Source organism: Hemitrygon akajei, chromosome 14, assembly GCF_048418815.1.
Source record: "Hemitrygon akajei chromosome 14, sHemAka1.3, whole genome shotgun sequence".
Taxonomy (NCBI): Eukaryota; Metazoa; Chordata; class Chondrichthyes; order Myliobatiformes; family Dasyatidae; genus Hemitrygon; species Hemitrygon akajei.
The window spans coordinates 24,583,130-24,598,826 of record NC_133137.1 but is presented as its reverse complement, the minus strand read 5'-3'; the positions used below and the strand labels follow the sequence as shown (position 1 = coordinate 24,598,826).

At 38.4% G+C, this 15,697-nt stretch overlaps 1 protein-coding gene across 2 annotated transcripts in view; it reads right to left on the bottom strand.

The window, feature by feature from the left end:
* The window catches only part of LOC140738424 (ABC transporter B family member 1-like), a 146,485-nt gene that overhangs the window by 51,892 nt on the left and 78,896 nt on the right, over nucleotides 1-15,697 (bottom strand). For both annotated transcript variants that reach the window (XM_073065695.1, XM_073065696.1), the window contains exon 16: nucleotides 8,472-8,605. In XM_073065695.1, coding sequence (XP_072921796.1) covers nucleotides 8,472-8,605 — 134 coding nt within the window. The remainder of the gene's footprint in view (nucleotides 1-8,471; nucleotides 8,606-15,697) is intronic.

Here is a 15,697-nt window from a genome sequence, read left to right as displayed (position 1 = left end):
CATGATTCTGTCTTCTTCTACTACCCATACTGCTTTCCCCTTACATTTCTTCTTCACTTCTCCTGCCTATCCCTTCCCTGCTTCCCCTACCCCACACTTTGATCTTTCCTCTGATTGGTTTTTCACCTGGCACCTTTCACCCTCCCCCCCACCTTCTTTATAGGGCCCCTGCCTCCTCCTCCTTCAGTCCTGACGAAGGGTCTCGGCCCGAAACGTTGACTGCTCGTTTCAACGGATGCTGCCCGACCTGCTGAGTTCATCCAGCTTTTGTACATGTTGATTATAACTTTGAACTCAATTTGTACTTACACAATCATTGCATTAAACTATGTTAACTATAAACTATATGAGAAAACAGGATACCGTCCAACCTGATAAGACTTGTATTGATTTTTCCTTCCGGTGAACAAATTCCGCCCACTCCCCTTCGCTTCTTTTCCCTATTCTGACCTTTCACTTCTTACCTGCCTATTACTTCTCCGGATCCCCTCCTCCTTCCCTTTCCCCTGTTGTCCACTCTCCTCTCCCATCAGATCATTTCCTCTCCAGCCCTTGACCTTTCCCACCAACCTGACTTCACCTATCACCTTCTAGCTAGCCTCTCCCCGCCATCTCCATCAGCTTTTTAAATTCAGGCATCTCACCCCTTCCTTCTCAATCCTGAAGAAGGGTCTCAGCCCAAAAAGTCAACTGTTTTCTCTTTTCCATCGATGCTGCCTGATCTGCTGAGTTCCTCCAGCAGTTTGTACGTTGCTATACATTCTAATCTTCGCTCAACACATCTGCTTCAGCTTTTTCCACTGAAATAATTCAGATTGTTTTCTCGCCTAATTGTTCTTCTATAATTAAATTTAACAAGAATGACCACTAGAGTAAGAAGCTTGCCATGACGTTCCATGTTTTTACTCTGTTTATTAGTGTTTCAAATTCTTTTATTAATGTGAATTTGCATTTGACTAATTAGACATTTATATAAATCTGCTTTATGAATTATGAAGCATTGATGACTTAGTGGTAAAAACTGAACATTAACCTTGTTCCCTGCTACTATACAAATACAATTAAAATGAAAGTTTCCTACTCAGTTTATTGTATGCACCTAACAGCAAGTAATTGATCAGCAACTGTTCTGCTATTAATCATGCATAATTGACAGAAATTTCTACTGAGAGCATAACCAGAAATCTACACAAGTAATCTAACTAAGTAAATGATTCATGAGCTGTAATTAAATGCATCACAAATACGTGTAAATCATACAATTTTCCATGAGAAAAGAAATAACACTAAGACAATTTATAATTTTGATATATGAACAACCAACGTGCTTTTTGCTCGCCATCTGTTTGTTGGCAGGTAATGATATTTCAGTTTTGCAGAAGTAACACAGCAACATCAAGAGGAAAGCTCTACGATAAGGCCCTTACCCAATATAAAACTGATCCTACAAAACACAAGAAACATTGTCTCACAAAACTACAGCTGTGCTGGAAACTGTTTGGTCACAGAATCTGAACCAATTACACAGCTGTTGACAGTTCCTCAGTTGTCAAATAGCATTTATAAGCAAATGAAATTCGGAACCGTACAATAGAATTGTAAGACAACAATAAAGGAACAGTGTGATGGCTTGACACTAAATCATTATTATTAGAAATGTGGGTGTAGTAATTTAGTCCTAGACTCAGTGAACTTGCAAGTATGGTCTCCACAAAGTCACTGTTCTACAATTTTCAAATATTTCTCAGATATTTTTCCCCTAATCAATTGTTCCTACTCAGTCTCAAGATTTGACTCCTTTTCTCAAATGCGTCATTTGATTACAATGCTGAGAGCTGAGCTGAGCATGTCAGAAATATTGCAGTACTTTCATCATCAAAAATATAAATTATCACTCAATAAAACAACTTGCATAGCCAGCCAGTTGTGAAGTGGCATCAGCACCAGACTTCAAGGTGAATGGTTCTGAGTTCAAACCCAGCCGGCTCTTTGCACACTTTCCATCCATGCTGGGTTGCTGTTGGAGCCAGCAACTTGGCCTCATAAAAAAAAAGTCAAATGCTATAGAAATGGCATATACATTACTCAATGTGCCAAAAGGAGTGAAAACGAAAACAACAAAGCAACTTGCATGGCGAACATTTAATCTACAGATCAACTATGTGAGTACTCATGCCTAAGCAGCATTTTGCCAGTAAAACTTTGGTGCAACAGAACTGAAATTGTAGAAATGGAAACCAGCCCTCCACACTCTCAGTCATGATGCAGGGTCTCAACTTGAAACATGAATCACCTCTCGACCTACACAGATGCTGCCTGACTAACCAAGTTCCCCCAGCAGTTGATTTTTTCTCCAGATTACTTATCTGCAACCTCTTGCCTCTTTTTAGCAAAGAGCTTTTGTTATTTTACTCCCCTCACCAATAGATTTACAATAGCATAAATTGGAAGTCTTGTATACAATAGCAAATGCAAAGATAAATAATCAATATGAATTCAAAGAGTGTTTTCTAATAAAAACATTCAACTCAACTGGAGGCCTCATTATAAATGCAAGATTTGATTTTCTTTGTACTCTACCAGAGTACTATAATTTTAACATATCCACAGAAAGAATTAACTAATGAGATAATTAAAAAAAACAGACTCCAAGTGAATGACCATAAAAGATGATATTATTCCAGTAACTGGTTTATACATGAAAACATTAATAAACTTGTGGTGTTTAGTGAGGTACCTAAATCTACTTACTGTGCACAATATTTTGTACTCAGCCTATATTTAAAATAAAGGTGTTTTTTTTATAATTTAGCTGAAGGCTCTATGCAATCTATGATCTACATTTGTGTTATCTACTAAAGAAAGAAATTTAATTAGATTTTTGCTTCTGGGCTCTTTTTGTTCATTCAAAGCAGACACTACTTGAATTCATGCAGCTGATTCCAATTAAACATGCAATTGAAAATGTGCCTGCATATTTATCAACAAGATTGGTTTTGCAAACTGTATCCTATTCCATTATCATTTAACAGTTACAACTTTGTCATTAATTTATTAATGACTAGTTAATGCAAATATACTAAGGTTTACATCCTTTCTTTCAAGTTGCTCTATAAATACATCTTCATTTCTGCACCACAGCATACTTAACACCTAGCTCTCTCTGGAGTATACCCCTGACAAACATAATTGAAAACATGAGTAATTCTCACAAGAATATCCAACTGCAAAAAGGCGTTAATGGAGAAGGTCATGCCTCACTGAAAACACTAGTTAATGCCACAGAAATAGAAAGCAGCACAATAAAACAGTAATACTATTTCTACATCACTCTGATTTCAAGGCGAGAGATTCTACCCATCACCATGACTTCCTCCAGTTAAGATGTTAGGAAAATGATACTGTGGGAATTCATTCAATATTGTTCTACCAACAGCTGGATACTCAGCCATGAACCTCTCTTCTGCACATGACAGAATAACCTATGGCCAGCAGCTGGCCTAACCAAAACTGGAAGCTGACAATATGAACACAGCTCCCTGCCTAAGAGCATCTTCATCACAGTAAATGCAGAGGTGACCCAAAAAGCACCTTTAAAAATGTAAAATAAATTGATATGGAGGGAAAAGATATAAGAATTGAATGAAAGTTTTGTTACTGCTGTCAATATGAATATGGATGCATTCAAAATTGTAAACTTTAGACTGTGACAAATTAACTTATTCTGGTACACCTTTGGACCATGGAGGAAATGGGAACGCACAGGGAAAACCTATGCATTCCACGTACAGAGTCCTTACAGAGGATGCCAGATTGAACTCCAAACTCCGATGCCCTGAGCTCTAGAGCATCGCACTAACTGCTTCGCTACTGTGGCACCCAAGTACATCAGAGATAGAACAATACAAGAGTTCCAGGTTCATGAGACAGAAACAATCTCAACTTGAGAAAATATATCTGTTTTCATTATACATTATGCCCATATTACAAGTTCATGCTTGACAGCCAGTGCTACCATTCCTTCCAGATGTCAAATTGACATTTAGCATCAAACACATGTAAAAAATTTTCAGTACATTTCAAAATCTGCAGATCCTAATCACTTTACTTTAAAAACTAAGCATCTGGAAATAATTGTATAAGGACATAGGAATTAGTAAACACGATCATTTTATAAATAGCAGCATTTACCTTAGCAGCAATGACAATTAGCAACTGATTCCAAAGGGGCACATTAGCAAAGGTTACATAATCAAGTTAACGCAAGTTTAAACAAGAGATGGCTATTCAGCCTCTTGAGCCTACTCTACTATTTAATATTATGGCCAACCTACTATTTTTGCACTCCGTCCTGCACCATTCCCAAGTCTCATCATTCCTTCAATAGCCAAAATCTATACATTTGTCTTAAATATCCTGTATGCACAATTCCAAGTGCTGTCTCACAAGAGCTATATGAAATTTCACCAGGGTATCTTTACACTCAACTCAAATCTTATTCCAAAAATGGCCAACATACCATTTGGCTTCCTGAATACTTGCTGCAGCTAAATATTAACTTCTATGATTCCTTTACAAGAACACCAAGGTCATTTTGAAAGTCACCACCTTTTAATTTCCCACTATTTACAGTGCTATTTTCATACATGCTTTGTCTCTTCTAGGACTCTGACTAGCAATATTTTGCTACATTGCACTATCACCGTGTCCTTTCGCCAGTTTTTTAAGCTTTCCTCTCAAAATCCTGTTCCCAGAATTGTATTTAAAGCCCTATCAACAGCCCTATAGATTGCTCCTGGGAGACATTTATAAAGTTCAGGTAAATTTATTATCACAGTACACATGTCACCATATACAAACCTGAAGGTTCATTTTCTTATACGCAGACTCAAAGAGTCCAATAACCATAATAAGATCAATGAAAGACAACCACAGTGCAAAAGACAAACTGCACAAATACATAAAAAAAGAATAAATATTTAGAACATGAGATGAAGAATCCTTGAAAGAGTGTCCATAGATTGTGGGAACAGTTCAGTGATGGGGTAAGTGAAGTTACCCCCTTTAGTTCAAGAGCCTGATGGTTGAGGGGTAGTAACTCTTCCTGGCTCTGGACATATTCAAACTCATTCATTACCACTATTAATTCTACACTGAATCATGAAATCTTCCCATCAATAATGAACTTTGAGAGCTCAGAAAGTCATCACTAACATTACAAGAAATACTAATAACAATATTTCAAATTCATTGACAGGCAGAAGACATGGGACTGTATTTAAGAATAAATACTGGCAAGCTATTTACCATTAAAAATAAAGAATTCTCTACCTGCAGTGGGAAATGACAATTCCAAACTAAATGTATCATTCAGACAGCTAGTCAAGTTGAAATGGCAACACAATAGGCTACAGATGGAATATGGAGAAAAAAACAAAATGCTGCAAGAACTCAATAGGTCAAGCAGCATCTATGGAGGCAGAGAGATAGACAATGTTTTGAGTCAAGATCCATTATCAAAACAGTTAAACCAACTAAATAGTTTGGTTAAAAATGTTAATTCAAGCTATCATCGAACTAATCAATGATATTCATCTGGTTTCAATAGTTTCTTGAAATGGCAATTGTCTTGCAGTATTGATTTCGAATCATCTCTCACTTATTATGATAGAATCTCTCTAAATTTTCAGGAAAGAATTAAAAAGGTTACACTTAATTTAAGATTTCATTCTTCAGTCAATTCTCCACAAAAAGCAGTGCTGATGAGCCAACAACTTCCCTCTTTGGGCAAAGGTAATATTGTTTTATAATTAATGGCAAATATTATCGCCTCATAGTAATATTATACCATTCTATTGTGCTAAATATTCCAACACCTAATTTTTTTTTTTTTAAAAGAGACATGCATTTGAGTTACATTTTAGGAAATGAGCCATTTGTTAAAGTTGGCCTTTGATCATCTAAGGCCCACGTGAGATTTTTCTGTTATTATGGAGCAACTTTTGAATTTTATTTTCCTTTAAAGTATCTCAAAACAAAGAATTAGTCATGCAATCTTATTTTGAAACAAATCTGGCAAACTAACTGATATCCACACTTTGCTTACTAATGACCTGACCTAGATATGAGGCCCCCCCCCCCCCCACACATTGCTCAGGGTTGTCCATGGATTTTGTATCCTAGTTGTCTACGTGATATGCAAGTCGGTATTTGCCAGGACAGTACAATATGGAGAACAAGCTGTTGCCCATGCAGCTGATGAATCCAAACGGACTGCAGAGACCGGTTCAGTTTGGCACCATTGGCATCACAAGAGTTGCCAGTCAGCATTGAACTCCAGGTAGAACTGCCTTAGGGACTCCAGATCCTGATAGTTTCCCCCTCAGGGTTTACTCCCGAGGCCATCCCCATGAGTAAGTATAACTACAAGGCAACAGGAGTTTGAGATCAGAGTTTTCCTTCTCCTACGTGAGCTGCCAGCCACAGCTGATGAGTCTCATCTGCCAGGAACAACTGGTTTTAAGGTATCAGTTATCCACCTTTGCCCATTCTCCTGTCAGTAGAAACTGTTCTGTCAGGCTCTGTGGCTTAAGCCACACATGAAGGTCAGGAGATGGTTGTCAGAGGCTATTTGAGACACACACCATTGAAAGTATTTAACACACAGTGGGACCTTGTCCCCACTACATCCCTTGGCTATAATAACCTTAAGGTTGACTTAAATAACAAATTTGACTTAAATTTTTAGAGATACGGAAAAATATTCCTTGGCCCAATTTTCTATGATAAAAATCAAAAGTGAGACAAATGAAAGATTTATCCAGATAGGTAGGCTAATTTTAAAGGTGGGCACTGGTTCTTTTTGTAGAGAAAAGTACACTACAACTTTTGGCCTTTCGGATGAATGCTGAGTCACTGAATTCTTTCAGACAAAAAAACTGACTTGTTTCTGGCTGGATAAGATATTTTCTCACACAGTGGTTAGTTACTGGATTCCATTAGTAAAGGTCAGAGTCATCGCCTGGGCTAGTTTTGATGGCTCGAGGGAGGAGAGTTGGAATTTTCCAAATTAATTTCCCGTCCTTACTTAACTGGTCTGGGCTTTATATGACTTGTTTCTCCTGCTCTTGGGTTTTTGGCTGGAGTGGTAATATATTGATTAGGATGGAGAAGGCACTGCAGTCATATGGGACAAGCTGGATAGATCAGTGAATGCTTTTCCTCATTCACAATGTTTCATATGTGTGAAAATCTCCAATAAACACAAGCCCCTAATGGCAAAACAAGCTCAAACGTGCCTGAGTTTGTAATTCTTCTTTCATAACCAACAGCTGTTTCAACTATACGGCCTCTGTAGATATCATCTTCAGTACACAAATTGTGTAAAATTATATGGTGAGCCCAGAACACAAACATCACTTTAGAAGTAATCTAACAAATCTATTGCTGTTTTTCTGGTGGATGATCCTTTTCTTTATTACAAGCATTTCCAAAATGAGGATAGAAACAAATATGTGAAAAACCAATAAAGGACTCTTATTATGTCAAATCAGTTTTCGCTAGTTTTAGCTACTTTAAATTGATATCATCAACCACGTCCTTAAAATTGCTGTTACTGATGTTATCTCCAATGAGGCCTTTCCTAGCCCATTTCAAATATCAGCTTTGTACTATTGAAGGTCATTTGTTCTGTTCATTCACCCATTTCTTCTGAACCTCACTGCATGCTATCTTTGTCATCTTTCCTGGATTTATTGTAAGTACATAAAGTGCTGATGGTCTCAAGATCTTTAATAGCTCAGCAAGGCTCTCTATCATCTCCAGTCTAAACAAACTCAACTTCCCACAGCCCTTAGATGCAATATTGCTGGCTATTTTTAAAAATTTGTATTAATCAACATTTCATTAAAATCCATATTTCATTTTTATTGTTTCCTTTCTACTCCCTTGCAAACTTGCTAATGGAGTGGAACAGCTTATGGCAAAGAGAATTCACAGCTCAAGGCTGGTCAAGCCAAAAGAGGAATTAATATATCAATGTCAGGAGTTACAGAATTTGAACAAACCTTTTTAAACCTGTTTAAGCTGGAAAAAAAAAAGCCTAAATGAAAAATTATAGCCTTAAACTTCTCAGTTACAGCAATGGTCAAAACTAAAAATTTCACTTAGCTGTAAATCAGATAATGTGATTTGATTTTATTTCACATTTGAAGGACTATCCATATCCAAAGGTTCTATCTGCCTTGAAAAAACTCAAGGTCAGAAAAAATTGTTAAAACAAGTAGAGATAGTTCTGCTCTCTATTGTAATGCTTTCCATCTTGGAAAATCAAAACTCATAGGAATCAGCTGGAGTTACCACAAACTATATAATTGTAGATTTCATAATGTTTCAGATAATTTCTATTTTTCCCCAAACTCTGTAGGTTACTACATCATAATTGAACCACAACACCATTTGTAATATCGTACCTCTTCCATATTCGCCTCTCTTCCATATGTGATGTTTTTCTTAATAGACGTTGCAAACAATGTAGGCTCCTGACTAACAACTGAAATCTTCTGCCGAAACCACTGAGGATCCAAATTTTGCAGATCATATTTTCCTAATCAAAGAATGCATAAAATTATACACAAGTTTATTATTCTATGTAGTAAAGCTCCAAATCAACAAAATTACTGCTAGCATACCAAAATAACAAATGCACATAGGTAATATAGGCACATAGGCAGTGGCTTTTTTCTTAATCCCCATATTTATATCCAAAAATGATGATTCATAATGATTTCCTTCTATTACCATGATCATGATGTTCAATTTTTTATGACTCAACCTCATTTGAGAATGACAGTGTTCATATCTCCAGATACCTGCTTAAAGCAAAACTAGCACACAAGCCACAAACGAGAAGTGAAGTAAATTTGGCTATTATATTCCCTCTTGCAGCAGAAGCCAACTGTAGCACTCTGGCTGCGAGCCAAATTGAGCTCCACTAATTCATTACAAAATTGAAGTGGAGGTGAGCACTTCTTGCCAACATCATCAATTTTATTGATGTAGAAATACTCCAGTTCCAACAAAAGATCATGAACTTAGGACATTCACCCTGAAGCATACACAAAATGCTGGGAGGAACTCAGCAGGCCAGGCAGTATCTATGGAAAACAGTACAGTCGACTTTTCAGGCCGAAACTCTTCAGCAGGACTGGAGAAAAAAAAAGCTGAGGATTAGATTTAAAAGATTTAGAGGAGAATGAAACACAAGGTGTTAGGTGAAACCTGAAGGGGGAGGGATAAAGTAAAGAGCTGGGAAGCTGATTGGTGAAAGAGGCAGAGGCCATGGAAGAAAGAAAAAGAAAGGAGGAGCACCAGAGGGAAGCGATGGGCAGGCAAGGAGATAAGAGAGGGAAAAGCAGATGGGAAATGGTGATGGGAGGATGGTGGGGGCACAACTGTAAGTCTGAGAAATCAAGTTTATGCCATCAGTTTGGAGGCTACCCAAATGTAATATAAGGTGTTGTTCCTCCAATCTAAGCGTGGCCCTCATCATGACAGTGGAGGAGGCCATGGATGGACATATCGGAATGGGAATGGGAAGTGGAATTAAAATGGGTGACCACTGCGAGATCCAGCCTTTTCTGGCAGATGAGTGTAAGAGCTTGGCGAAGCAGTCTCCCAATCTACATCGGGTCTCAACGATATACAGGAGGTCATACCGGGAGCACCGAACACAGTACATAACCTCAACAGACTCACAGGCGAAGTGTTGCCTCACCTGGAAGGACTGTTCAGGGCCCTGAATGATAGTGACAGAGGATGTACAGAGGCAGGTATAGCACTTGATCTGCTTGCGAGGGTACATGTCAGGAGGGAGATCAGTGGGGAGGGATCAATGAACAAGGGAGTCACGTAGGGAGCAATCCCCGCGGAAAGCAGAAAGCTGGGGGGAGGGTAGGGGAGGGAAATATGTGCTTGGTGGTGGAATCCTGTTAGAGGTGGCAGAAGTTTCAGAGAATTATGTGCTGGACACAGAGGCTGGTGTAGTGGTAGGTGAGAACAAGAGGAACCCTATCACTGGTAGGGTGGTGGGAGAATGGGGTAAGAGCAGACATGCGTGAAAAGAGATGCGGTCGAGGGAAGCGTTGATGATGGAAGAAGGGAAGCCCCTTTCTTTGAAAAAGGAGGACATCTCCTTTGTTCTAGAATATAAAGCCTCACCCTGAAAGCAGATGCAGCAGAGTGGAGGAAATGAGAAAAAGAGATGGTGTTTTTTTTAAAACAAGTAACAGGGTGGGACCACTTTCTGCTTTCCGCAGGGACTGCTCTCTACGCAGCTCCCTTGTCTATTTGTCCTTCCCCACTGATCTCCCTGCTGGCACTTATCCTTGCAAGTGGTACACCTCCTCCATCACTACTATTTAAGGCCTTAAACAGACCTTCCAGGTGAGGCGACACTTCACCAGAAAGTCTGTTAGGGTTATATACTGTGTTTGGTGCTCCCAGTATGGCCTCCTGTATATCGGTGAGACCTGACGTAGATTGGGAGACTGCCTCGCTGAGCACCAATGCTCCACCCACCAGAAAAAGTGGAATCTCCCAGTGGCCACCCATTTTAATTCCACTTCTCATTCCCACACGCCAGTCCATGGCCTCCTCTACCGCCGCAATGAGGTTGGAGGAACAACACGTTATATTCCGTTTGGGTAGCCTCCAACCTGATGGCATGAACATCGATTTCTCAAACTTCCAGTAATGTCCCCCACCCCATCTCCACCATTTCCCAACCCCTTTTCCCTCTCTTACCTTATTTCCTTGCCCACCCATCCCCACCCTGTGGTGCTTCCCCCCACCCCCTTTTTCTTTCTTCCATGGCCTTCTGTCTTTTTTACCAATCAACTTCCTAGCTTGTTACTTCATCCCTCCCCCTCAAAGTTTCACCTATCACTTTGTGTTTCTCTCGCCCCCTCCCCCACTTTTAAAATCTACTCCTCAGCAATTTTTCTCCAGTCCAGCTGGAGGGTTTCAGCCCGAAATGTCGACTGTACTCTTTTCCATAGATGCTGCCTGGCCTGCTGAGTTCCTCCAGCATTTTGTGCTTGGACTTCCAACATCTGCAGATTTTCTCTTGTTTCTGATCGGACATTCACCCTGTTTGCTTTCTCCATTAGCTGCTGTTAATCTACTAAATACTTTTTCCAATTGTTTTGACTGAAGTAAATTGTATCCAAAATTATGCTTGTTCAAAAGTGTTTCTTCTTAGGTTCTTGCTGAAACTCATCAGCACAGCAGCAGACAAACCAGTACAATTGTGCAGAGCAATTTTAAAAGTTAGCTTTACAAATATTCCTCAAAATACTTAAGTGATATCTTGAAACAGATTGAATACATATGGTTGCCACACAGAATAAACACTTTTAATCAATGTCAATCCACTATGCTTGGATGACTTGATTTTAAAAATACAGACAGGTATTTTGGGGTACAGAACTCATTTAATAAACTGGAAAACTTTCAAATGCTCTTGAAGTGTTGGCTCCAAGACAATCAGCTCAAATGTTCAAAAGCAACTGACAAGAAGAAGAGTGCAATCAGCTTTAACTCCCATTGGTAATGAACAGATCCTGTGGGCAAGACCCAACTTTTAGCATTAAGCCAATTAAACTAGTGCAAATGATTACAGAAACACTAGCTAGGCTGAAAAGAATTTCTGCTCAAAATGTTGTGACCTTTTTCAGCAGATTACATCGACTCTGGGGACACATTATGAAGAATTGGTACAACAGAATCAAACAGAAATGTATCCTAATTATATCTACAGTACAGCGGTGATTAACTGGCTTTAGTGGGAAGCCCACTAAAGTAACTGAAACCAGAGGATAATATTTCACTTAGTACTTAAGATCTAATTGAAAATAGACTAGTTGTTGAAAGACACACATTAAAATTGAAAAACTCTTTATGCAGTAAGGCTCATCAACACCTCCACCCACTAACTCCACCAGTACTTGATTATTTCCTGTCAATCATCTTATGTACATGCTAATATCACTTTAAGGACATACAATCAATGCATATAAACTATTTTGCTTATTTATATTGTGTTTTGAATCTAGCTTAAGCCACAATACACACGAGAACTTCATTAATATTAGCCTATGATATGATTCATATGATATCAATGTTCTATACCATCATTCCCTCAGCACTAATCAACAAACTTCAAAACTTGAGCTTTTGTAAGCCCCTCTGCAACTTGATCCTTGACTTCCTCATCGGGAGACTACAGTTATTGACAATCAACATAGGCACAGCTCAAGGCTGCGTGTTTAGCCCACTGCCCTACTCTCTCTACACTTATAACTCTGCAGCTAAGCACAGCTCAAACATCATTTATAGATTCACTGATGACAAGATTTGTTGGCAGAATCCCAAATGGTGATGAGGAGGCATAGAGGAAGGAGATAGATTGGTTGATTGAGTGGTGTCACAGCAATAATCTTGCATTCCACATTGGTAAGGCATTGGAAAGGTAAGTTGGGAGAACATACACAAGTCCCCATCAAAGGGTCAGCAGTGGAAAGGGGGGCATCAACATCTCAGAGGATCTATCTTAAGTCCAACAGATTGAAGAAGGCCTGCCAGCAGCTATATTTCATTAAGAAGCTGAGGAAAGAGGAGTCAATTGTTGATGAAGAAAGGTGGCCAGAGCTGTCAGAATCCTAATGTCAAGAGACCCCAGAACCTGAGACTGCTTCACAGCCTCGATTCTCCTGCCAAGCAGTGTCCCACCCCCAGCCCCCCAAATCTCCGTCAGTAAAGACATTATCCCACAAGAGCAAAAAGTCCTTCACAGCAATGAATTTGGGACAATTTAAAATATATTATACTGCGGATATCTAAATAATAGTTATATGGATATCTATATAATAGTTATATTATATGGTATACTGTGTGTACACTACATATGCATATAAGCCGTGCATTCTATATTGAGCTGGAGTTTACAACTAAGCAGGAAAGGAAGGAGTGTACTGCACTAATATTTCAGTAATGTTTGAATAACATTGCAAATATTTTCTTTGATTAAGTATTCTTTGTTGTTTACATAATTCATTACGGGCTGTATGTGCAAGTACCTGAATGACATATGTTATTACACTACCATGTCATATGTGTAATACTCACTGAAGTAAAATGAAGAAGAGAAAACGAGTCCTGGCTCCCATGTTTTTCCTTCGATTAGTTTCTAAAGTTATAAAACATAGCATCTAGGGCCAGAAGGCACAACCTCAGAACAGAAGGACGTCCCTTTACAACAGAGATGAGGAAGAATTTCTTCAGCTAAAAGGTGGTGAATCTGGAATTCACTGCCACAGATTGCTATGGAGACAAGTCACTGGAGATATTTAAAGCAGGGTGCCTTGAAGGGTAAGGGCATGAAAGGCTCTGGGGAGGAGGTAGGAGAATGGATTTAAAAGTGGAAATAAATCAGCCATTATCAAACAGCAGAACTGACTCAATGGGCCGAATGACCTAATTTGCTCTTATGTCTTATGGTCCAGATTCTTTCCCTCTGCCATCAGATTTCTGGACATGAAACTATGAACACTATCTCACTATTTTGCTCTTTTTTCACTATTTATTTTTATGTATTTCTTATTCATAATTTATAGTAACGTTGTATATATTGCACCATACTGCTGCCGCAAAACTACAAATTTCATGACATACGCTAGTGATAATAACCTTGATTCTATTCTTACTGTAATATGATCTGATGCAAAGTAATTCCAAAGATTTTATTTAGTTTGCAGATAACTGCGAGTAGAAATAAAAGTCTTTAAAATAAAAAGAGGTGCTCTACTCTTAAAATTTTCTGCAGATGCTGGAAATCTAAAGCAACATACACAAAATGTTGGAGGAACTCAGCTCAGCAAGCCAGGCAGCATCCATGGTCCTGAACAAAAGTGTCAGCCCTAAAAATCGACTGTTTGTTCATTTCCACAGATGCTTCCTGACCTGCTGAGTGTCATTTTGTGTGTGTTGCTTTAATATTTATTCTAAAAAAATCTTAATAGTTGAATGACAGAAAATATCTGCAAAGTTAGGAAAGCAGGAATAATAAAAGAATAAGTGACTTAAATTTTATCCCAAAGCCAATAGTTTACATATTCTCTCAACTGCCATATGTTATTATTGCATAATTACACACTCCAAACATCTTATCCTGTGGTGACTGGAAGAGATACAAGATATGATTAAGTGAAGCAACTAAATTGTAGAAAACTGTCATCCTTCTATCTTTCTTCTCCCTACACTTGAAAGTCACTTGTAGAGAGCACATTCTTAATTTGGAATTTGAGCAAGAATGCAGATGTGTTGAAATCTACTAGTGGCATGTAGACAAATGTTCTCACACAAAGTGTGAAAATGCTTTCTTTAAAAAAATAGAAATTCATTAAAGGAAACTGGGGAAAGTAGAGGCTGCAGATTGTTTTAATAGTCATTCCAGAATGTGAAAAATCCTACGTTTTCCAGCTTATAACAAAGCTACCATGGTGACACAAGATATTGATAAACATTGAATAAATAGCACAGTAACTCTGAAGGTTGGGTTGTTAGACTAAGGAAAAGTAAGGTTACATTTGCAAGGTCAAAAGTGGCTCTGGAGCACAGTACATCAAGTAGGCACAAACTTCAAGTTTTCAATGTAGTCATTGTTATGTTAGATTTGTATTCTCAACTCTTAGTTCCTTAATTTTAAGTGAGATCATGTGTGAGTGGATGGAAGAGAGAAACCAGTGAACGTACTCTCCAGATTTGCACAATGCAAAGAATGACAGCCACTATGCAGAAAAGATAAGCACTACGCAAAGCAATGCAAACTTATAAACAAAATGGCTTGGATTTATTTTCCAGGTCTCTCCGTCAAATGCTGGTACTATAGTCTCCCAATTATCACACTGAATTCATTTAGCTGGTTTAGTGACACACCACACTGTATTTAGAGTAAATGAACAATAGTTTTGAAAAAGGATACCCGTCACAAGACAAGTGAACAAGACTCTTTTGTAAGGAATGTAATACAATACAAAAACAAATTGTTGGAAGAAAGACATCTTAAATAACAAAGCCTCTTCTAGCTTAAGCTAAAATGAGTGTCTCATTATAAATTTAATTGAACTAAACTTCTTGGAGCTACAATATTAAATAGTGCACCCATATCATGGGGATTAATTCAGTGCACAACGCATCAGGGCAGTAGCTGACATTTCAGCCACTCCAATATGCCCCCAGCATTCATTGAGCTAATGTCTTTATTTTGATCTAACTCCATATACATATTGCTTTTACCCTAAAGTCCTAATTACATTTGGTTCATAAAAATCAGGTTCAAAGTTAACATTTAACCTAGCATCTGCTAACATTTGCAGAACAGGATTTGAGATTTCTGCGACCCTCTGCAGAACCCAAGATTTCCTTTTGAGTTGAAGTGGTTTCTCACAATCAGAGCAACTGGGAATTTCAATCACACCACCCATCAACCTTTTCAGTTCCAGGGTAGAAAATTCTTATTTCTGTCCCCATCTTCACATAATTTAGCTCTCAGAATCCAGGCGTCTTTCTGGCAAATCTGAATCTAATTCTTCCAAAGTTAGCATCTCTTTGCTTACATGTAATGGTCAGAACTTCCCTC